The 22309-nt window shown below is 42.1% G+C and overlaps 5 protein-coding genes across 5 annotated transcripts in view; 2 read left to right on the forward strand and 3 right to left on the reverse strand.

The window, feature by feature from the left end:
• Positions 1-22309, forward strand: part of LOC126561997 (esterase B1-like) — a 474259-nt gene that overhangs the window by 249383 nt on the left and 202567 nt on the right. The gene's annotated exons all lie outside the window — the stretch shown is intronic.
• Positions 8261-9394, forward strand: LOC126562650 (carboxypeptidase B-like). Its single transcript, XM_050219211.1, has 3 exons — positions 8261-8377; positions 8455-8871; positions 8936-9394. The coding sequence occupies exons 1-3, from the start codon at positions 8291-8293 to the stop codon at positions 9392-9394; spliced, it is 963 nt and encodes a 320-aa protein (XP_050075168.1). The 5' UTR covers positions 8261-8290.
• LOC126562335 (carboxypeptidase B-like) lies at positions 14029-15636 on the reverse strand. Its single transcript, XM_050218803.1, has 4 exons — positions 15534-15636; positions 15241-15453; positions 14895-15173; positions 14029-14829 (listed from the first exon to the last, which is right to left on the reverse strand). The coding sequence occupies exons 1-4, from the start codon at positions 15602-15604 to the stop codon at positions 14124-14126; spliced, it is 1269 nt and encodes a 422-aa protein (XP_050074760.1). The 5' UTR covers positions 15605-15636; the 3' UTR covers positions 14029-14123.
• On the reverse strand, positions 16143-17732 carry LOC126561009 (carboxypeptidase B-like). Its single transcript, XM_050216958.1, has 4 exons — positions 17612-17732; positions 16860-17529; positions 16682-16780; positions 16143-16616 (listed from the first exon to the last, which is right to left on the reverse strand). The coding sequence occupies exons 1-4, from the start codon at positions 17686-17688 to the stop codon at positions 16143-16145; spliced, it is 1320 nt and encodes a 439-aa protein (XP_050072915.1). The 5' UTR covers positions 17689-17732.
• Positions 18106-19638, reverse strand: LOC126563649 (carboxypeptidase B-like). Its single transcript, XM_050220293.1, has 5 exons — positions 19553-19638; positions 19286-19483; positions 18935-19207; positions 18621-18861; positions 18106-18555 (listed from the first exon to the last, which is right to left on the reverse strand). Exons 1-5 carry the CDS (start codon positions 19636-19638, stop codon positions 18106-18108), a joined length of 1248 nt encoding a protein of 415 aa, XP_050076250.1.

Here is a 22309-nt window from a genome sequence, read left to right on the forward strand (position 1 = left end):
TTTTCATCTTTGACCAGGCAATGAATCGAAAGCACCGGCCGTATCACCGGGGAACGCTCTCGGCAATCGTTCCTTCGGTCGACACTGCTGTGAGGGAACTTGATGATTTGTACATATGGTGTAGGGATGGGCGAATAGTTCACTGCTTAGCAAAATGGTAAAAATACCTTCACTTCACCAACGCCAGGAATGACGGGCACGTTATTGGAATCATTGTCTCACAGCCATAGACATACACACACACACCCATCTGAACCGTTAACAACGACCGGAATAGCTATTTTCCGATTTTACACGCCCCGGGGATTTCTGGCTGCATCCATCGAACCGAGTGCAGTTACATTTAAAATGTTTTCTATGTACCTCCTACAAACCTTGGTGCGGAAAACCAGAAACCCACAAAACAATCCCCAATCAAACGAAACACACTGGGACATTGGAAGCGTCTTTACACGGCATCGGGCGATAAAACCAAACTCTACCTCCAGCATGCCGACAGTCCGATACGATCCAGGGAACTACACAGGACACCTTGCTGCACTTTGAACGACATCAAGCCTCAGGAATGAGAAAGGAAAGCTTTGAGGATGGAAGTTTTTTCGCCATTGGTGCGTTGGTATTCGGATGTTCAATGTACCTGCAGGATCGAGTTATTCGAACAGACCTTACACAGCAAGGACTACAAATGGTATTTTTCAGCAAAGCCGATGGCAACACACTCCTCCCAACGGCAGTGGATTAGTGTAATCACAATCAAGGACTAGAGATAAAAACATTTAAAGCATCGTGTTTGAGTGTTAAATATGTTTTTTAAAGGAAAAGGATTCATTTGCTAACTAAAAATAAATTTCTTTCTGCATTTCCCTGAATGTAAGAGAATGTTTCAGAGACAGTTTGACTTAAAAATAACTTATTCGCCGGATACCGGACAACATCAACGCCAGGCAGAAAGCCCACAGCTGATGAAGCCTGATTCAATTATCAACGTTTATTGTGACAATTATTCCAAGACGCTTGTTCTTCCGACCGGTAGCTGGAGCCTATTGGCGCAAAAAGGTCCCATCTCAAAGGAAGGAAAAAGTATCGCTTTCTTGCAACAACCCACGTATCCATCTTCATTATCCAGCGTGCTTTAATTTTAATCTAATTTCCACGCTTAATTCTTTAACGCGTTTCCTTCGACCAAAGCGAGAACGATACGCTGCCGTTGAAAACAAAATGTTCATTTGAACGACTTTAAAAAAAAAAATGAAACTAGAAGACTATTTCCATCCAATCTTTAAAGCGCACCCTTGAAGATTGGAGATTGAAAAGAAGAGAAGAAAAACCGGCACCACCAGTACGCATAATCGTTAAAGTTTACAACCACCCAACCAACGACGACACCGCACGGAACGGATCCGTCCAGATGGTCACCGATTGCTATCAAGCGAAGGGGGGACCAAATTTTACAGGACCATTGCGTTATCTGCATCAGCTAACGGTGCTTTCAGGAAAATCAACTTAACCTAACAGCCCAAACATTGTGATTATCGAAATGCTTTCTTCTGTATCAGCAGTGCAAGATTTGTGTGAATTTTAAAATTTTGGTTTGTAGTGTCTACATGCCAATGCTATAATACATTTCATAATTAAATATCATAAAAAATGTGGTGTTTTAAGTTAAGAAATTTTATAAAAAAGTTCACGCAGTTTTTTACTTAAAACTGCTCACTACTTAATAATTTCAAAGCAAACAAAGGACACTCAATGATAGAAAGATGACAAATTTGCACTAGTTTTAGTTCTTTGGAAGTGAAATCCCATCGAAAAGCAAAACTGATTTTTGAAGCAAGAAAAAAAGTAAAAAAAGGAAGAAAGTAAAGAACAAACAACAAACCCAAAACAAACAAAATTAAGTTTGTTAATAAATTAAGAAAAATAGACTACGAAAGTTTGTATAAAAGACAAAGACAAGTCATTAACAAGTCATAAAACATTAAACAGAACATTATGATGGGGAAAAAATGCATACGGTAAAGAGTGTAAACATCTTAAAAGTAGTTATTTGTAGCATCAAACCATGCAAGTGTAGCACAGAAAAGATAAAACAATACATTTTAACCAATCTATTTGTATTTGTTTCAACCGTGGACTTGCTGCAAATAATAACTAAAACATCAATAGGCTAATTTAAAAACTTTTCCATTAATTAGAAAAATTGCCATTTATTGTCTTTCCAAATAACACAACATGAATGCTACTGCTGCAAGTGCAACGGGCAACCTCCAGGAGCGTTAACCAAAAACCCACCGAAATTTTTCATATGAAGAACCTTTTCCTAACCAAACGCTCCCTCCGCACGCGTGTTGAAAACGGGTGACAAACTTCGGTGCAACGGAACCACCCGATACGCCCACCACCCTTTCCCACAGCCCAAACAGCAGCAGCAGCAGGCACAGAGACAATTGAAAAATACTAACCGCGACCACAAACTCAACGCCATCGCTATGGTAACGCGCGAATGCCACTGTACAGCAACTGGGAAAAGGATTAAGCAGAATTAAAGTCTCCCTGGTGACGGCTCCCAGTGTTTTGTTTTCATCTGTTGTGCCGCTGTGTCGTTGTTATTGTAGTCCGATTGGTGCAGCAACATGCGAGCTGAAGCTGGCTCAAAAAGGCTGTCATCCCCACGGTCACGGTTGTCAGCAGCAGCGATCCTGGGTGCAAATCAGTGCGCGAGCGAGCGCTACAAAAATCTGTACCGCCAAAGCGCAGGATGACTGAAACTTTGCCGACGAGATTCATCCGTAACGCACCCCATCGTCGGTGATAGTAATGATGATGATTGTGATGACGCTACACCATTGCACCAGTAAAGGTTGAGGGATATGATGGGAAAAGTTGGCAATATTTTTTCATTTCCATGCTTCAACACGCTCAACAGTGGTTCAGAGAATGCTTGAAGATAAGATGGTTTGCTTGAAGCATACGCGTTTTTAAGGAGAAAATTTTGTAAATTTTGTTTGCTTTTTAAGATACTGACTTAAATTTGTTTAATGTTAGTTTTAGAATTACTGAATCGGATCGGTGGTAACGTGACAACATGTCTTCAAATCCCATCCGGATTGTTCCCTAGTAGTGAGGACTGAATATTCATTCATTACATAAAACTATTCCTTCACCAATAAGCATTTCTATCACGAATTCCTGAAATCAAACACATCTTTCTGCATCATCTTGCTAACCGACCGATTTTAAAATGGACAATGCTTTGTCTCGTTACATATTAACATTCCACGCTAAACAGAATCATTGACTTTTACACCATTTTTCCTGCAAGCTGATTTCAATTTTACACGCACGCCAGATTTCCTGTTAAATGACGTGTATTGAGATTTATGCCTTCAATTCAGGGCGCGTATCAAGTGAAATCATTCCACCAACTTCCGGTTAATTGTTTGCACCCCGGTTGGGTCCAGCAAAAAGGACAAAGCTATCGTATGGTGAAGTAACGAAGTAACGACGAAACGAAAAAAAAAAACGCATCAATTTTATTTTCTCATTTGAAAATAAATTGAATCCTGGTTCTTTCTTTCGCTTTCTTTTGCAATGAGACGCGATATTAAGCGTAGACGATTTTCTACGGCGGGAGCAAAGGTCAGAGAAACGGTCTGATTTATTTGTAACACGAAACTAACTCTAAACCTCGGTGCTCGGTGATTGTTTTCGTCGTTAAATTTTTGCCTTTCGTCTTGCTGAGAAGAAGTCTAACTCGCATAGGCGCAATTTAAAATTTAAGAAGCTGAAATTTCATCCCAACATCTGTAGGCCAAGGATCGTTCATTTGCGACGAAAGGAAGAAGATAAAACGTGCAGGGAGCAACAAATCGATCGTCTTAACGGGTGTAGCTTTTGGTTCTACATGGAACAATAGGGGTGCTAGTGGTGGTAGGAAATGATGGTAATATTTTACACTTAGCATCAGATTTATTTGCAATCGATTCGTTTCGTCGAGTGCAATGAGGAAAGAAGCTAATTTTGAAGATTTTTTTTTCTATTTTGGGCATTGGAAAGAGTTTTCCACGCTAAATGCAAATTTCTGTAACGTTCGATGGTTCATTTTAGTGTACTCACGAAAAGTTATTTTTGCACGCCGTAAAGGGCAACGAGTTGATTGAAGGCAGGAACGAAAATCAATACTGAGGCTAATATTATGTTTAAAGTGTCATGATAGTGTTGCAGTAAAATGATGTAATATTTTTTTATAATTTGTGGTATATCTATTTTTACACCCATTTTTATCCTATTAAATTCGTGAAGATAAGCCTTATGAATGTATGAATGACAATTAAGGTTAATGAGTTCATTATTCGCAAAATTATTTATTTATTTTTTTTTGCGTATGACGACTCTTCGCCGTATTGTCTATTCGCAAAATTAACTACGTTTATTTATTTAAAACTTTTAAAGATGTTAATGAAATTTATTTACTTTTTATTAAGTCTTAGGGTACATCGCCGTTTAAAGAAAATAATCGAATGATCACACACCAACAAACAAGAATCACCCCCGAGGAAAGTAACTCAACGATCGAAAGATACACAAAACGTAACTCCATTACCAAGGCCAAACCTAATGAGGCTCGCGTTGCATAGCGTAAATCATTTGCAAATATTCATTTACATTTGCTTTCCCATTTTCATGCTCGTCTCTATCGATTTTGCTGATAAGCGCTAGTCCTTACTCTACCGCGAAACGGTACGTTTCCGTATTTATTGACTGATTTACTATCACTTTCCACACAAACACATGCGAACAGCTGCAAACGAAACGTGCATACCGATGAAAGGAAATCAAAAACGGAAAATTGACCCAAAACGTGACTGAGCCAGTGAAATGGAAAGAAGAGTGGTAAAACTTTCGAGGGCTTTTTTTCTCCCTTATATCTCTTTGTTATCTTTTTCCGGTCTTACGCTTTCCTTCCAAGGGTACCGGCAATGGGGCAATATGTGTGTGAGTGTCGTTACAGGGTTGGAAACGTTTTTTTGCCCCTCCTGCTCTAGAAAGCACCCCCGAGAGAGATCGAAAATGGTAGCTATCGAAGGTATGGTGAAAATCAGCATAACTGCCACGCTCGTATTGCATGAATATTGAAACAAAATACGTTCGTTATGCATATCGTTATCCTGCGAAAGTGTCGTTGTTCTGAGGGTACTTTAGGACACATATGAGGCACAAATGTTGGAAGCAAAAGAAAGGTAAATACACAGCAATGGGTACAAGAAGTAGAGAATCGTAAAAATTGAGTCAAACTTCATTTTCATATCCAATCGCATTATTACACATGGATACGGGAGCAGGTTGAGTCTTAACCTCACATTTTAGCACAGATTATACCTGTATTACTGGTTGCGATCGATATTTGCTTTGTAATGGACTCATTATTAACACTTTTGTTTGATTGTTTTGTTACACATTGTTTTGCATTTAATCGACAATTTGGTTTTATTCTAAACCCCCTTTGGAAGCTTTTTTCTTACGCTGATCGATGATTAGTTTTGTAGATCTTCAAATTGAAATAAAATTTAAAATAAAATTCCCAAAAAATATTAAGTTATTTTTACAAAACTCAAAAGTTCTTATTTAAAGCCATATCCACTGCCACTCGGTTATCTTCCAGAGCAGAGCAGCATGTACAAATGTTCCTGTTAGCAGCCAGCGCTTCAACGCTGCTTTAACTGGCTAGCAGCGTTAAAACTCAACCCAAAAACGCCTCCCAGGAGAACACAGGATGCATAAGTTATGCATCGTGTGGGAACCATAAGCAAACAAACTCCCAGTCTTCGGACTAGGGCGTACACTATTACACATCTGTAACGGAACAGCATGTAAGAATGTGGTGCTGGAAAAGATTTATAAAGGATTAAATTTTATCTTTCACTTCGTGACCACTGGAACGTCCTGATCTGGTTTACAGGTTGTTTGCACTATGGTTTACCGTAAATCTTACATCCCCAGCACCACCATATTGTTTCACGACTGTGGGAAGATTGATGCACTTTTAGTATCGTTATTTATGCAGCGAAAAATCTTCTGTAACAGTGTATACACTTCAGTTCAAAATACATTATCCCATGCCGGGAAAACAAAATCATTTACCAGAAATCATCCAGACACCAACGCTTGAGCATCGTGAACATGCTATTGTAATCGCCTTACACAATCCAACGCACGAAATGGAGAACGCTTATTCAGCAATGTCGCTTGAAAGCTGCTAGCCTGCGGTCAGTTGACGCGCATAATTTCGCATGCAACACAGTCACCGCATTACGATTTCTCTTGCCACACGAAGGACAATGAAATGGAAAGTTCTAATTAATTGCGCCCATAAATCATGTGCGAACAATAACGAATAATTACCGAACAATGTGTCGAAGAGTTATGTCTGGTGGACGAAGTTTAGGAGCGATGGCGTCCGCATGCTTCTTGCTAGCAGAGCATACCAATGTGCTGCCTTTACATTTCCAGTAGCCCATTGCTAATGCTTTGTTCAACCCTTGCCGAATGATAGAAATGTCCTAATCAATCCCAAGTGCAAATGCCCTCTTTAAGATGCTAAGCGACGATTGTAACAGTTGTTTGTGGTGCTAATTGTAACAACCCGCTACTAATTGTTTCTTATCTAAGATTTACAGCGCTTTGAAACTGTGAAATCTTGTTAAGTGATAATTATAACAATTTTTGTATTAACCTTGTGCGAAAAAATACATGTTATGCCGTATCTGCTGCTACAACGATTTAGATTGCACCATGGAAACATAACTTTACAGTGATTAGACAAAATGACTGATAAGGTTTTCGCTCGAGCAGCACAGATAATGAAGCTTTCCTGTACGATGTGTCTGCATTTCACATACTTTCAGGCGTTTATGTTTGAAATTATTTTTTAACATCTAATAATATTTATTATGAATCGTTTAAACATTAGGACCATCTACACTCCACTCTCTGTTTCTTGTTCCTTCTGCGACTCTTCTCATTATAAAATTTAAGAGAACGATTAAAAACGGTTGCAGACATTATCGTGATGGAGCTATTTAAGATATCCTATGTTCTAACTATTGTAAGGCCTGTTAAGCCCGATACCCTTTCGACATGACCCACGTTTATTCACGTATTCACTAGTAGGCCGCATCCGCCAAGAGATGCACCGACAGAATCGCAACCTACTCACGATGAACCATCTAGTAGTAGAGATGTGCGTGGTTATAAAAGCTCTGAGGCGGCCGACACAGTCACCAAGGCCATTTTTAGAGTCCTCCAGTCAGTTAAGGCCTTAACGACGGAAAAGAGCAAATAAGTTACAAAATGTGATCAACATAGCTGCAATCGGAGAAGAGCATATCAATACAGCAACTGAAAATGATAATAATATGGATGTAAAATCCCTGCATTAAGTTCTGGACAACTCACCGCATCGGCAACGGCAGATCATATCGAGGAGCGGTTATTCGGTTAAAAGAAAAAAAAAATCTTGTTTGTCCTATCAAATTTTAAAGAGCTGATCGCAAATTGTTCCGAATAATTTAAGCCGTAACGCTACTTCCTAATTTGGCTTTAAAAAAAAGCTCAATTGAGCTTAAATCAGTGTAAAAAAAATGTTTAAAATTGCACCCATCAATTTGGAACATTCTCAACTATACACGAAAAAGCCCAATTGCTGTATCGACAACATGCTGGAAACCACATGGTTCGGTATAGAATTTTGGCAGCAGCAACCTTTAGTCTTACACCTTCCCGATAAGAACCTATCACTGTAACGACTGTTAATCTTACGCAATCGATCGCAACAACGTCCGTTTTATTGCACTTTTCTAAACAGAGTCGTTAATCGTCTTTCGTCACCCGTATCAGACATACGGGATATAAACGAGGGACCGTAATCCGTTGTCCCTTGTTTTGGCATCGCCAGCGTTAACTTTGTAGTAATCACTCACCGACAACGGTTAACCCTTGATAACGGGACGGTGCTAATCGATACCGGCAATTAGGCCAGCGTTACAACCATGTCGTCCGATATGGTGATTGTAATCGACAGATATACCCTGGATTGCAATCCGTTAACGTGATGCCTGGCAAGGAATTGCTGAGCGGGCACGAATGTTTCATATCAGCGCACTGTTGCTATCTTGCGATTTTTGCCCATTGTGAGCCTAACGAATGATATAAAAAGCAACAAGCAGAGCTACTGAACTGCAATACGAATCAGGACCTCCATTCGGCAACTCTGGTACAACTCTTATCCAAGATGCGCAGTCTTCTCGTACTTCCCCTGTTGGTGGCCCTTGTGGCTGGAGCAACGCTTGATTTTAATCACTACTGGAATGCTCAGGAGGTAAGGCACGCTAGAAGATACCACTCTGCTGATCATCTTCCAAAACATTCATCTTTTTTCCGTTGCACATCTTCTAGATCAACGAATACATCGATGAGCTGGTTCGAGATTTCCCAACGCTAGCGACCGCTGTTAACGTTGGTACCAGTACCGAAGGACGCCCGATTCGTGCGATCCGCGTCAGCAAGAACAATGTCGCTAACCGTCCGCTGGTCATCGTCGAAGCAGGACTGCGCGCACGCGAATGGATCTCTCCAATGTCCGCCAACTACATTCTGCACGAGATCGTCGAGCATTACTACGAGTTTGAGAACATTCTGGATAACGTGAACTTCCTGGTGGTGCCACTAGTTAACCCGGACGGTTATGAGTTTTCGCGCACCTCCAACCGCCTGTGGCTGAAGTCACGCAGTGTTAACGGAAATGGATGCTTCGGTATTGATCTAAACCGCAACTTTGGTCACCTGTGGAACACCGTTGGTGGAAGCACTGATGTAAGTTCTGTTGTACTACTGTTCAACTTTCTGGACTTTACTAATCTAACCTCTATTCTTATAGCCCTGCTCGGACAGCTTTGTTGGAACTGCTGCCTTCTCTGCTCCGGAAACGGCTGCGTTACGTGATCTTATCCAAAGCAACAGTGCCAACCTGGTCCTGTACGTCAGCATCCAATCGGCCGATCAGATGGTGCTGTATCCGTTCTCGCACAGTGCCACAACCAATCCGAGCAATGTGGCCGAGTTGCGCAATCTCGCCAACAGTGTTGCACTCACGTTGATGAGTCGGAATGGACGAATCTTTACGAGTGGTGGTGCTGGACTGCTCCAGCCGGCTGCTTCGGGTAGCAGTATCGACTTCGTGGCGGGTACTGTTCAACCAGATCTAGTGTATACGCTAGAAACTGGTGCCGGTGGTAACTATGGATATGATGTGCCGGAATCTCAGATGGCTGAGATTCTTAGCGAGACGACGTACGGATTCCTCACGATGGCGGAATACGTAGCGAACAATAAATAAACGAGAGGAATAAAAAGTTACTTTTTTGGAAAGCGATCTGGAACTTGAGTAAGCGAAGGATGTGGATGTTATATAATAAATGAATTGTTATAAATGTATTTTTGGATTTCGCTTTATTTCTGTCTAAAATTACCCAACAATTTTACAGTTTTTCTGTCTTGCAACTTATTTTCTTGAAGCTCAGGGGTGTTAACACAATTTTTGCACCCAGACCGTTTACAAAATGCTCCATTAGGAACCTGATTAGGAATTCTGTATCAATCGCTTTCAAATCACACGATTATAAAAGTCTATCAGCAAACAGTGCTGCCAAATTAGATAAACCAATTTTATATAGCCACTTCTTGTGTTACTTCAATTTAATCGCTGCTCAAAAGCACCATTAAACTCATCTATAATGTACCACGTAAACAAACCAAACATCAATTTCCTACACTCCCCTTGAAACAGACTCTTACTACAATGAAATCCGATGAACAACCCTCGAAAAAATATCTCTAAAGGATGAGTACCTTTCATCGGATATGCGAATAACCATAAACAGAGTTCGAACGCTGAATTTACCTCTTTATAAGCCGGATGGGGTTTGTTAATATGGGTGAGCTGGTTGTTTTTGTTACAACCATTTCTCCCTCACTCACTCAATTCAACAAACCTAAATTGTGCTAAAGAACGCTAGCAAATGCATTTTGATGAGGATTCAATGTTTAGGGAATTTCTGTCGGGAATGTTTCCACTTCTCACAACCGTTTGAGACTATTGAGAAGCTGTATTTTGCACTGTTTCTCCTTTTTTTGATTTGCGATAGACGTTCGGGTAAAACGTATGAATAGGAAAATTAGGAAAGGGTTCAAAAATCCCCGAATGGGTTTATGTGGGAACTTAACTTTTTTTTTATTACACATGTGTATTTTTTAAGATGCTTTCAAAGTATTTACCAAAGGATTACAAGCACAAAACATATGTTGTGTTTCGTAAGCATTAGAAGAAAATCTCTTTTTTTTAACTCAGACTAGAAGTAACTTCAAACATGCGCGAAGGAAGGGAAAAAACTAATCTGTATTAATTCTATTTTTGAATCACAACACAAAAGATTAACACAAACACAATAAACGAGTACTGTTAGTGATTTATATTCACTCCCTAACTTGCTTGATATTCAATTTTACACAAACTCAACCACGGCCCCGGTTGCATGTACGCAAACACCAATAAACTCAATACTTCTCACTACAATTTAGCTCAACCACATCGCATCCAATCGTAAAGAATAAAAAAATAAAAACTAGAGTAGCGTCGTAAAAATCCACCCCAAAGGTACGGCCAATACATAAAACAAAGCTCAAACCAAACCAAACGCCTAACTTTCGATTGTCTCATAAATATTAATGACAGTATCAGAGATGCAAACTGTCCATGCTGGCAGGTCGGACGAAGGATACGAGGGTAGTGGCAAACAGGGACAAACTTTTGCTCCCTCGCATAGACCTGTCCTTTGAATGGATGACGCTAAAACGAAGGGAAATAAAAAACCACAAAACCTACCATTACCATCGGACAAACGTTGAGAGAAAAATCTGGCACAGGCACCAGCAGCAGCGGTTTACTGGTGTGGTTGAATAATTGATTAAAATTTATCGTGAAATTCAATATCGGACATTATCGAGTCTATTACTTTGTGCGCTTCCGGTGAACAGATTGCTTGATTTACTTCCAGCTCACCCTGGTTCAATGAGTTTCCTCTTAGCAGCACCAGCAGCAGCAGCTTCTCTGGTGACCGGTGAAGAGCAACTTTTTAAGCCTACATTTCTTCTGCCAACGTACACCGACTGGCGGTTAATGCGCCGGGAACAGGAACACTCAAATATCGGAGGGACTTCGGCCAATTCGGTACGGAGGAGGGACTTTTTCAACTTACTCTGCCATTTCACAATGGGCACTGTGGAACAAGTGTTGGAAGAAAATTACGTTCAGACTTCTCTTTTTTTTGTTAAAGAGCCTATCTAAACTGATGTAGAAATTTTTAATATAAAATAAACATTAAACAATTAATTTAACTTTCAAAATATGTAAAGAACTATTAGTGAAGATGTAAGTATCAACCATCAATTACTTGTTCTCAATAGTAACAAATTTCATCGCAATAGATGTCCTTATCATCATCCGTTGTGACAAAGATTTTAATTTGCGCATGTTTGGCAAAATATTCATTTTAAAGAAGGAAAAATGAATGCCTATCTAAAATGACTGGCAAAATAATTTAAAATCATCTAATTTTATCAAAACTATTAGTGAGTTTATGAAGTAAAAAAAAAATATCTTCCTTCCTTCCTTCCTTCCTCAATCTTTTCTCAAAATCCTGTTGAGGTACTTCATATTTTGCACCTATATTAATTGGGTATCTTCCATCTTTGACTAGATTCTAAACTCAAATTATCTCGTTTTTGTTATTCTGTTGGAAATATAGTCGAAATATGAATAACAATAAACCCGTAGCGAAGACTGACTATCAGACTACGTGGTACCAGCAAATCTGTTAAACCATTCGATGGCCGGCATGACCTAGTAGGTCGGTAGTAGGTAGGTTTAGCCATAAAATAGGAAAAAAAAGTTACTTACGGGAAAGTGCATTTTACAATCACAAATTTCGTCCCGATCCTTACCCATAGTGCTTTTGTGGCTGTTTACTTCTCATCGTTTTTGTCTACACTCACTCATTTGCCATTTCGTTTTATTTATTCCGTTACCGCCGTTCGACTTTTGCTTCACGAAATATGGCAAATGACAAGGCTACCAAATCCTTACGACACAATGAAGACACAACACAACACACAAAAGCCTATCCAGCACAATAAGCCGAAAAAAAAAACAAAACAAAATGGGGCAAACGCCAGAAAACTACCCCGTTATGGAAGCTGGCTGGTTTGAAAGGTTTGCATTACGAGAAAAAAGTTTTCCTCAACCCTACCCTACCCGGCCAGCTTCCAGGGCACAAATCTTGAACCTTATTTTCCATCACACAATGGAAACGTTGTTGGCGCAAATGGTGTGCACTACTCCGCCCAGTAGGTGTGTCCGGGTGGAAATGGTGGCCGGCGGGATGATAGAAAACAATTACGTGATAATAAAAATTTATATTTGCATTGTACTTGTCCCATCCTCGGTCTAGAACTGGAGCAAGTAAAAGCTCTAACAGTGACGAAAAAGAAAATAACATCTGAAACCTCACAGCGATGGAGACGGTGAAGACAAATTTCTACTTCGTCTCCCCCTTTATAAGGTTAAGTTTATGCAAATGGAGGAAAGAGGGAAGGAAAAGCTTGCTCAAGCCCATGTTCCGCTTTCGCTGAACCTCTGAGCACCAAACACACAAAACGCCCATCTCAATTTTCGCGTCTTCGAAAGAGTTTGTTCAGTACATTCCGGCCACCGCGGCCAACCACTAACGACCAATTGTTTATGGTGACACGGTGCGAAAAAGAAAGCAAACGAAAGAATACGCAATTTTGTCCTACCGGCCTTCGATAATGTTTATGATTTATGAGCGCTAAAGCGCCACGAACCGTTGTGATTGCATTTTGTTGGGGTACTTCGCTGCCGCGTCCGTAAAGATATCGCGCAAGCGTTCGGCGAGAAGCACCCCTGAAGGTATGCAATTGCCTAATAATGCCACCATTTAAATGCATAACAATAGAAGAAAGCTGGACCGGATTATTTTCATTTATATTGTGCACAAGGCTGAAAAGAAGCAGTGTGTTGGTGTGTGTGTGTGTTGGTGTGTGTGTGTTGGTGTGTGTGTTAAAGTTTAAAAGCTTGGTGCTAAATTATACGCTCCCTTCCGTAACGTCCGATGAGATTATGGTTTATGTCTGCACCACGTTCAAGGAACCAACGATAAGTTAGTACAAGGACCTGGTCGAAGTCGTTCCGCTATCGGTTGGTGGATCGGCCATACCATAAAAATTGTGAAAATTAAGTGTAAACAAGCTGGCAGAGGCTGCATTTTACAATCCGTGCCTATTAAAATGCCATTAGCATGTGCTAAAAGCGCTACATAGCGGCACAAGCGCGTTCGAATTTGTAACCGACCAATGGGTATTATCGCGAGCCCTTTCCTAGTGTAGTGGTTTGAATGCCGTCTTTACGGCTGCTTCTTGTTAACAGTAGGTCGTTATTTTTAATTTTACAAACCAAACAATCGTTTCGATTGCCCTGATAAGGCAGCGTATCAATGAACGTGGCGGGGAGAAAAGACATCAAAGACCGAGCGTTGTATTAGTTAGGGGTTTAACAGTTTGTTTGATTTGTGATTCTTAACCATCCTCCTCGAAGAAGATAAAAAATGGCTCGCAAATTTATGCGAATTTTTTAATGGACTTTAGATATTCTGGAGGAATTTTATGCTATCGATGATCTCTAAATAATTGACTAATTTTTGTTCCAAACGGGAAAAAGATTTCTTCTCCCTCACCTAAGTTTGTCTCTCTTTAGCGAAGATTGCTAAAATACTTTGTATAATGATTTGTTTGTTTGTTGCATTTGTATGTTAACTGTTGTTTAGAAAATATTTTCTATACGAACCGTTTTGCCAAGAAGCGTGATACCGTGCCGAAGTGTTTGCTTGCTGCTAGTTTATTGTGTTACTCAATGAAATCGAGCTAGCTGATACAATTGAGAAGCCAATCAACAATCAATCGACCTCTGATTAGCGCCTTCCCTGATAGGAAGCTTACGGAGTCAACGACAGTGTGCCGGCATGTCGTCCAAATACCTTCAGCAGCTCGAACGTTTGTGATGTAACGCGTGGCAGATCGGTAGCCGGTAGATCGAACCCTTGCGTACCGCCTCCAGTCAGCTCGATTGTGTACGAGTACGGAACGCCGAGGCTGTATGCATAATCATCCGTAGCCCCGGTAGCCGTGTAGAGGATATCCGCCGAGTTGCCAACCTCATACTCTGGACCACCAGCTGCCACCAGTGCATCCCTTGCCTGCTCACCCAAACGTTGCAGATCGTCCGCATTCGGTACATGCTGGAAATCGTAACCCCAGGGCCACAGAATCATCTCACCGTACGTGTGGACGGCCAGGTACACCCGAATCGCTGCCTTGTACTGGTCCATCAGCCCAATGATGGCTTTAGTTTCGTTTTCCGACGATGCCGCATGTCCAGCGAAGTTGTTCGTACACTCGGTCGTGGTACGATCCCACATGAACGGGAAGTTGCGGTTCAGATCGACACCGTAGCACAGCACATTACCCGGCGAACGATTCTTGCGCCAGAGTCGGTTTTGTTCGTGCGTGTAGACATACCCGTCCGGGTTCGCTACCGGTACGATGACGTAGTCCGTGTTTGACAGCTGATCGGCATAGTCTTCCGAATGCTCGACATACTCGTGGATCATGTACAACACCGACATAACGCCGGCCCATTCTCTGTAGAGTGTAAAAAGTGCGAAATCAGCTAAGAAGACCACCAATGTTATCTAACGCATGCATACCTGGCGTGAATACCACCATCCATAAACACAATGGGACGGGTCTGATCGATGGTACCCTGGGTCGAGATAGTGATGGCCTTGATGGGACGATCTTCGTATGTCCTGCCGATCTCTGATACACGCACCAGCCCATTGTAAGCCACCGCCAACTCATCCAAATAGTCGTAGATTTCGGCCAGCGTCCAGAAATGTTCAAAGTTCACTGTGGCACGTGAGTTTGAGTCACGTTTCAATCGCCGACCGTGCTCCACATTGCGTCGCTGTTCCCGGTTAAGCAATCTGTCAAGCGAGATAGTAACTGAAACTCATTCCTCATCCACCGCCGATCTAATCTCATTCAACTTACTCCTGCACATCCTCTGCCACCAGATCGTACTCGATGTCATGCTTTTCCAGAAATTCTTCCACCCGTTTATGAGCTTCCCGCGTCACCATTAGGCGTGCATTGCGGCCCAACCGTGGTGTGTCCCAAAAGTCTGCATCCTCCTCCACATTACGCCATTTCAACAGCTCCGTCAGCTGTTCGCGCGTTTCCGGACGCACATTGTACACCTCAAATCTGTTAAAATTAAACACAAACAAACGATGTCGGGAAGCCGTTTCTTGTGCGCGGAAACTAAGAACGCATTAAACACTCACTCATGATAGGAACCGGCTTGGACGAATGCCAAGGCCAGCACACAACCGGTCACCACTGCAAGCGTTTTCATTCTTTGCTCATCCGCAGCCAAACGTCAACTGATGGACAGCGGACAAACACACCGGTTCGGGGCTCGATTCGAACCGATCGGGCTTTTTGCGCCCTATTCGTTAGCTTATCTCCGTACAATCATTATCTTTCGCGTCGCCACACGCTTTCTACGGCGTGAAGAACCTCCAAACGACACGGTGCGGTACATAACTACCATATGTCAACACTTGAACACTCACAATACCCATACGAGTTCGCTCCTTACCCGCTATACGATCAATATACGACGACCCGATTGGAGCTGGTCACATGGACGCATGGAGCGCGTAGACACTTCGGCAAATTGGTTCCATTTATCTAGATTCAAAACGTTATCGGAAGCAGTTTTTTTTTGTTCGTCTACGCCTTTTTTTGCACGAGCATCGCCTTTATACGAGCATCTCTCAGTTTATTTATTACGATATTTAAATTCGATAGCGATTACGTGTGCGGAATGTAGAAATCGGGCGGGGTTTTTTTGTTGAAGTTGTTGTGGTTAAATGTCGGCTTTCAGTTTGCTAAAATGGACGCTTGCTAATCTTCTGGTTGCCGGCGTGCATGCCAAACACCTTGAACATCTCAAACGTTTCCGTTGCAATCGTTTCGATTTGGTTCGACTCAATGATGAACCCGTAACCACGATCACCGCATGACAGCTCGAGCGTGTACGCATACTCAACACCGTACGCACCGTAGATGAAGTCATCGCTACCGGTAGCTAAGTACAGTAATCCGGAAGCTTGACCCACGAGATACTCAGGTCCGCCGATATTTTTTACGGCTTCGGCCGCTTGCAAGCCCAGTGCGTAGAGATCTTGCGAATTCGGGACGGGTTTGTAGGCAAAACCGTACGGGTACAGGATGTAATCACCGCAGCTGTGCACGGACAGATACATCTTGATGCTGTGTGAGAACTGGGACATGAGGAGCATCAAGGCCTGGGTTTCCTTCTCCGAACCGGGCGATTTTCCGGCGTAGCCATCCGTGCAGGACTGTGGAAGGAAGCGTCATTTCAGGAGCAGGTATTTAAGATGATCTTCTAAAAAACCAAGCTTACATGAGAGGTGTAACTCCAACGGAATGGGAAGTTACGATTCACATCCGTACCGGTGCAGAGCACATTGTCGGCGTAACGATTCTTGCGCCACAGTCGATTCTAGGGGTTTTACAAATGTGACATTACAGTGATTTTAATATGCTCGACGATATGTTTAGAGTTTCCAACACAAACTCACCGTCTCGTATGAGTACACGTATCCATCCGGATTCGCCACCGGTACAATAATCCAATCAGTATTGTACAGCAGATCCTCATTCTTGTCCGCATACTCCACCAGCTGATGTATCAGATACACGGCCGACATGTGCGAAGCCCACTCACGTGCATGCACACCCGCATCCACCAACACCACCGGTCGTGTTTGATTGATCCGTCCATCCCTCGAAACGGTGATCGCCAAGATCAAACGATTCTCGAACGTTTGACCGATCGTCATCATGCGCACCAAATTTGGGTAAGTTTTCTCCATACGATCCATATAACGATAGATCTCGTCTAGCGTCCAGAAGTGGTTAAAATCGATCGCATCCTCATCGTCGGCGTCGGTGCTTATTGGCTTCTGCGGCTGTTTCTGTGGACGTCTGCGCTTGCTCAAGCTGTTCAGGCTGCGCTGTTCCTGCTCATGCTCCAGCAACGACTGTACGTTCTCTTCCACCAGTTCCGATTCGAGCTGAACGTCATCCAGCATTGCTTCGAAGTATTCCTGCAGCCCGGGACTAATCATAACCGTTACACTGTCGTTCAGTGTACCGTAGCTCCAGAAGTCAAGGTTTCCGTTGGTGTACCAGTTGTGCAGTTCTTCCGCCTGTTCGTCATCTTCCACATACAGTGTGTAGAGTTTGTAGCTAAACAAACCAAGAGGAAAAATGAACTATGTAGCGTATCCAACAACGACCTCCATAAGGAACCTGCTCCTACGAAACTTACTTATCGAATTTTTGTTGCACTGCCCGGCAGACAATGCTGGCGGAGAACAGCAGCACCACCAACGTGAGTAGCTTCATAGTGTGCAAAATGCCGGATACGACTGACACAGTTGAAGTCTGCCCACAGGCATATAAATTGTGTCCCGACAAGGGCGTACAGCAGATGCAAACATGATGACTCTGTCGTGCCCCTTCTTGCCAAACATCCCATATACAATGTGTGATACATTTTACTAATTGCATAGGTCGATAGTATCAGGATCTTGTCTATCTTGATAGTATCAGGATCTGGCAGGCGTGCGCCAGATCGAAGATAAAAATCTTACCACTCGACAAATAGCCATACAATTATCATAACGCTAATGAGCTGTGCTTTGAACACCTGAGCGGAGGTGAAGGATTGTTTCTTTCCTGTTTTGCTTTCGGAAAAATAAAGTTTAACCCCTTTTACTTTCGGTAGACAAAATTTTCAATCATTTGCCATTATATTTTCCATTAGGAATTGTTCGCCATGGTACGATAGATTTGGAAAGTTTGTGTGGCAACGGCCTGAATTTGTGAAGCGGGCAGATCGAATCCATTGCTGCCACCACCAGTCAGCTCGAGCGTGTACGCATACTGGGCACCGATGACACCGGCTGCATAATCGTCACTGCATCCATTGGCTGTGTACAGAATTTCGGCACTGTTACCGACGATATACTGGGGTCCACCGACGGCAGTGACCGCATCACGTGCCTGCACGCCGAGAGCGATATGACCGGCCTGGTTCGCTACTGGCACGAAGGGCCAAGCGTAGCCGTACGGATACAGGATCATGTCACCGTACGTGTGGACTGCCAGGTAGAGGGCAATGTTCGATCCATACCGCTGCATCACACGGTTCAGTGCTTGAGTTTCCAACTCAGAGAAGGCAGATTCTCCGGCGTACGAGTCAGAGCAAGCCTGCGGAACATAGGAGATCAATTAGAATTCTTTAAAGAGACGATTCCACTCCCAGCGACACCTACATTGCTGCTGAAAGCCCACATGTAGTCCCAGTTGCGGTTTAGATCAATTCCGGTACAAAGGATCGTCGCCGGGAAGCGGTTCTTGCGCCACATACGGTTGTTCGTGTGCGAGAACTCATAACCATCGGGATTGGCGACCGGGATGATAACCCAATCCTTGTTCAGCATGTCGGCGTAGCTGCTCGAGTGTTCCACCAGCTCGTGGATCAAGTAAACCACAGACATCACACCGGCCCATTCACTGGAATGCGGAAATCGGGAAGGCGTTGAGCAAATTTCATCCAAAGACTGCGGTTACCCCAAGCTCAACTTACCGAGCATGGATGCCACCATCAACAAAGACAACTGGTTTCGATCCAGCCACTCCATTGTTTGTGGAGATCGTGATAGATTTGATCGGACGACCCTCGTGGGATGTTCCAATCGTTTCCACGCTCACCAGGCTCGGGAATGTCTGGGCAAGCTCGTCCAGGTAGTCGTTAATTTCTGCGTTCGTCCAGAAGTGCTCGAAATCGACCGTGGCACGTCCAGATGCAGCCTTGCGACGACGGTACTCCTGATCATATTTACGCTCCGCCTCGATCGTTCTGTTAGTTCCGGTGCAAAAACGAACCTGCTTATTCTGGTCTACAATATACGCTCGATCGCACAAAGATAAAACTCACGCTTCCACGTCCTCAATAATACGCTCGTAGGTGAAGCTGTTCATGCTGAGGAAGCGTTCGAATGCAGCCTGCAGGCTCGGATGGATCATCACACGGTAACCGGCGCGGTCCCAGAAATCAACACCCTTAACATCTTGCCACCGCTTCAGAATCGTATGCTTCTCTGCACTGTCCACATTGATGCTGTAGACTTTGTAGCTGCAATTTTCAAGCACCACTGTTAGAAATGATTCATCATTAACTTCACACACCTTAGATGAAACTCACTCCCGATAGGACACCTGCTCGGCAAAGCTGCTCTGACCGAACACTGCCAGAGCCAGCAGCACAACAATAGCACCGTAAAACTTCATCCTTGCTCACCGTACGGAGGTGAAGGCGACTGACCAGAAGCTGTCGAATTTATACCTTTCGCTATCGATCCGAATTGGAAGCTTTTAATCTCAATTCTGCCTAAACCAGTAACTATGACGTGCGAGAAATAGTCAAAAATCCCAACCATCTAATGGTGGCTTTCGGAAGATTGGGGTCTGAGAAATCTTTGTCACGCCGATACAAGGTCCGGATTGCATGACGCGCGATTAGATAACGATTAGTTCGTGTGCGTATCTGGTGAATATATGGTCTACTGGGCTACCACTAGAGCTCATTCGCTCTTCAGTTGAGGTGTAAAGGAGGCGTAAAATATTACAAAATATCCAAAGAAAGTCAGAGAAGTTTTATTCTGTTGTACTAATATAGATTCAAGTTTCTAAACTATTGCTGCAAGGTCTGTCAAATTTTCTAAAAATGTATGTAGGGTACGAAACCTACACCATCTGCCATTCTACTAAACTACTACTTATTGCTAATTATTCCTTATCTCATCCCGTGTCCTCTTGGTCATATCAAAGCATTATAAGCATGCTTCAATTTCATGAGTACTTTATCGTTTTAGTATCTTATCTACGCTAATTCATATGTGCATCTTGATATGCGAATGCAACTGTAGATGAAGCACCTGATACGTGTGGCGCTTGTTGTTGATAAGAATTTACATGTGTGAAGAACAGAATGCGAAATTGGAGGGTTATTGAAGCGATATGGAACGAAAGAAAGAAAGCAATGTTCCAAAACGATTTTTTGACTGGGACGCTCACTGCCATCAGTAAAGGATGTAGCAATGTTCTGTAAAGTACATTAAAATTGCTATGCGGATATTCTACCATGGAATAGGACTGCCGGAAATGAGCAAATTTTATTGAAACGATATGCTTTATCGATACGCTATCATCTGATATGCTCAAGTAATAAGTAAGTAAGAAAGTAGTAATAAAATTTTGCTTAGCAACTTTAAATATTTTTAACTGCATTTTCATGTGTAAGAAGCTTCTCTGCTGCATGATTTTTTTTTATTTCCGACAAAAACTTTTGATAAATAATTTGCAGAGATTGTGTGAAAAAATAACGTCTTTGCCCTACATGAAGAGACATATCCGAATGTAAGTTATTTCAATCATGTATTGTAATGTATTTATGTCAATAGTTTATTGAATGCATCCTTTTCAGTTTTCATAGGTGCTTGATAAATATTCGAAGTAGCAGTCACAGTCAAATTCTTGGAATTATAAGCTAAATTATAAGCAAGAATTTTCTGAGTAGCTAATAACATATTTTATGTATGAGTGCTAGTTTTTCTTCATTTCTATCTTTTAAAAAAATATGGAAAAATAGAAATGTATGGATATTTATTCTTCAAAATAAAAAATATTCCAGAAACTCTGCAAAGCAGTTTAAACAGTCAGCTTCTGTAAAAGACTGGGCGCCTCCAGCCGAAAAACGAAAAAAAAGGACTAGGCGCCTCCAGCCCGAAAGGAAGAACCTTGTGCAAAATATTGCACAAAATTTAATTATTTTTTTACTTACCTAAAATGTTGAATTTCTGATATTTTTTATTTATAAACGCGTACCTTTATAATGTATTTTTATTTCAGTACACAGTGGATCATATTAGTTGATAAAACATTGCCCTTCTTGCATAAATTGCTTCAATACGATATCTTCTCTTCATGACATCTTATTTCCCATAGTGAAGCGTCATGAAAAAGCAGGGTTTGAAGGTCTGAACGCTCCTTATCGTCCTTGCTAATAGGAATGATCCATGATAAACTTTTTACCCTTTTTACAAGTGGCCTTTGCGTGTGTGTTTCTTTTTTCCCCACACTTCATCGTCATATCATTAAAATGTCTAAGGAATTCTTCAAGCGTGACACAATGCTGCTTTCGCCCTGTTTGTTTAAGCGGTTAATACCAGAATACATAAAAATAAAGGTACAGATAAAAATCGCCCGACTAAGCCTCCACTTGCAGTGGCTTAATTTCCAGTCATGATCACGTTAGCAAGTAGAAAACCCATCTACGTACCATTAGCAAGCGTTAAGTGACTCTTGATCGCTATCAAAGCTATATTTACTATCGGTATGCTCGCGTCATGGTAAACAACAAACAAAATCAAGCCATTGAAAGTTAATCCTTAATACAATCCACTTCAAAAAAAATTATAAAAAATGTCAAGTGCGAACGTTGACGCTTTTCCTCCAAAATATCCACAAAAGAAAGCGTATCTACACCGATTTCCCAATTAGTTCGAAAACCTTTCTAGGTTAAGGTCAACTGCCACGCTTTGTTTAATGTACATTTTACTTATTATTTAAATTAGCGTCCCACTGACATATTGTATACATTGGTACTCCGTCAACCCTAACACGTGTTAGAATGAAAGGGCAAATTTAATGCACTCAAAAAAAGCCAACAAACCCCTAAAGACCCCTAACCTACATAAAACTGTTGATGGCCACTTGAAAAAACGCGCGACCGCACACCGTGTGACGTACCCAGACAATGTTTTTTTTTTTCGTAAAATTTTCCCGCCAAGCCCACCGTAAGTCGACGCGTGCAAGTACGGCCACTCGGCAGGTTCGACTGATACCCGCACCTAACGTAATCCCCCCCGATCACCACCAGGCGTAATATTGCCACCGTAGT

Source organism: Anopheles maculipalpis, chromosome 3RL (genome assembly GCF_943734695.1).
Source record: "Anopheles maculipalpis chromosome 3RL, idAnoMacuDA_375_x, whole genome shotgun sequence".
Lineage (NCBI taxonomy): Eukaryota > Metazoa > Arthropoda > Insecta > Diptera > Culicidae > Anopheles > Anopheles maculipalpis.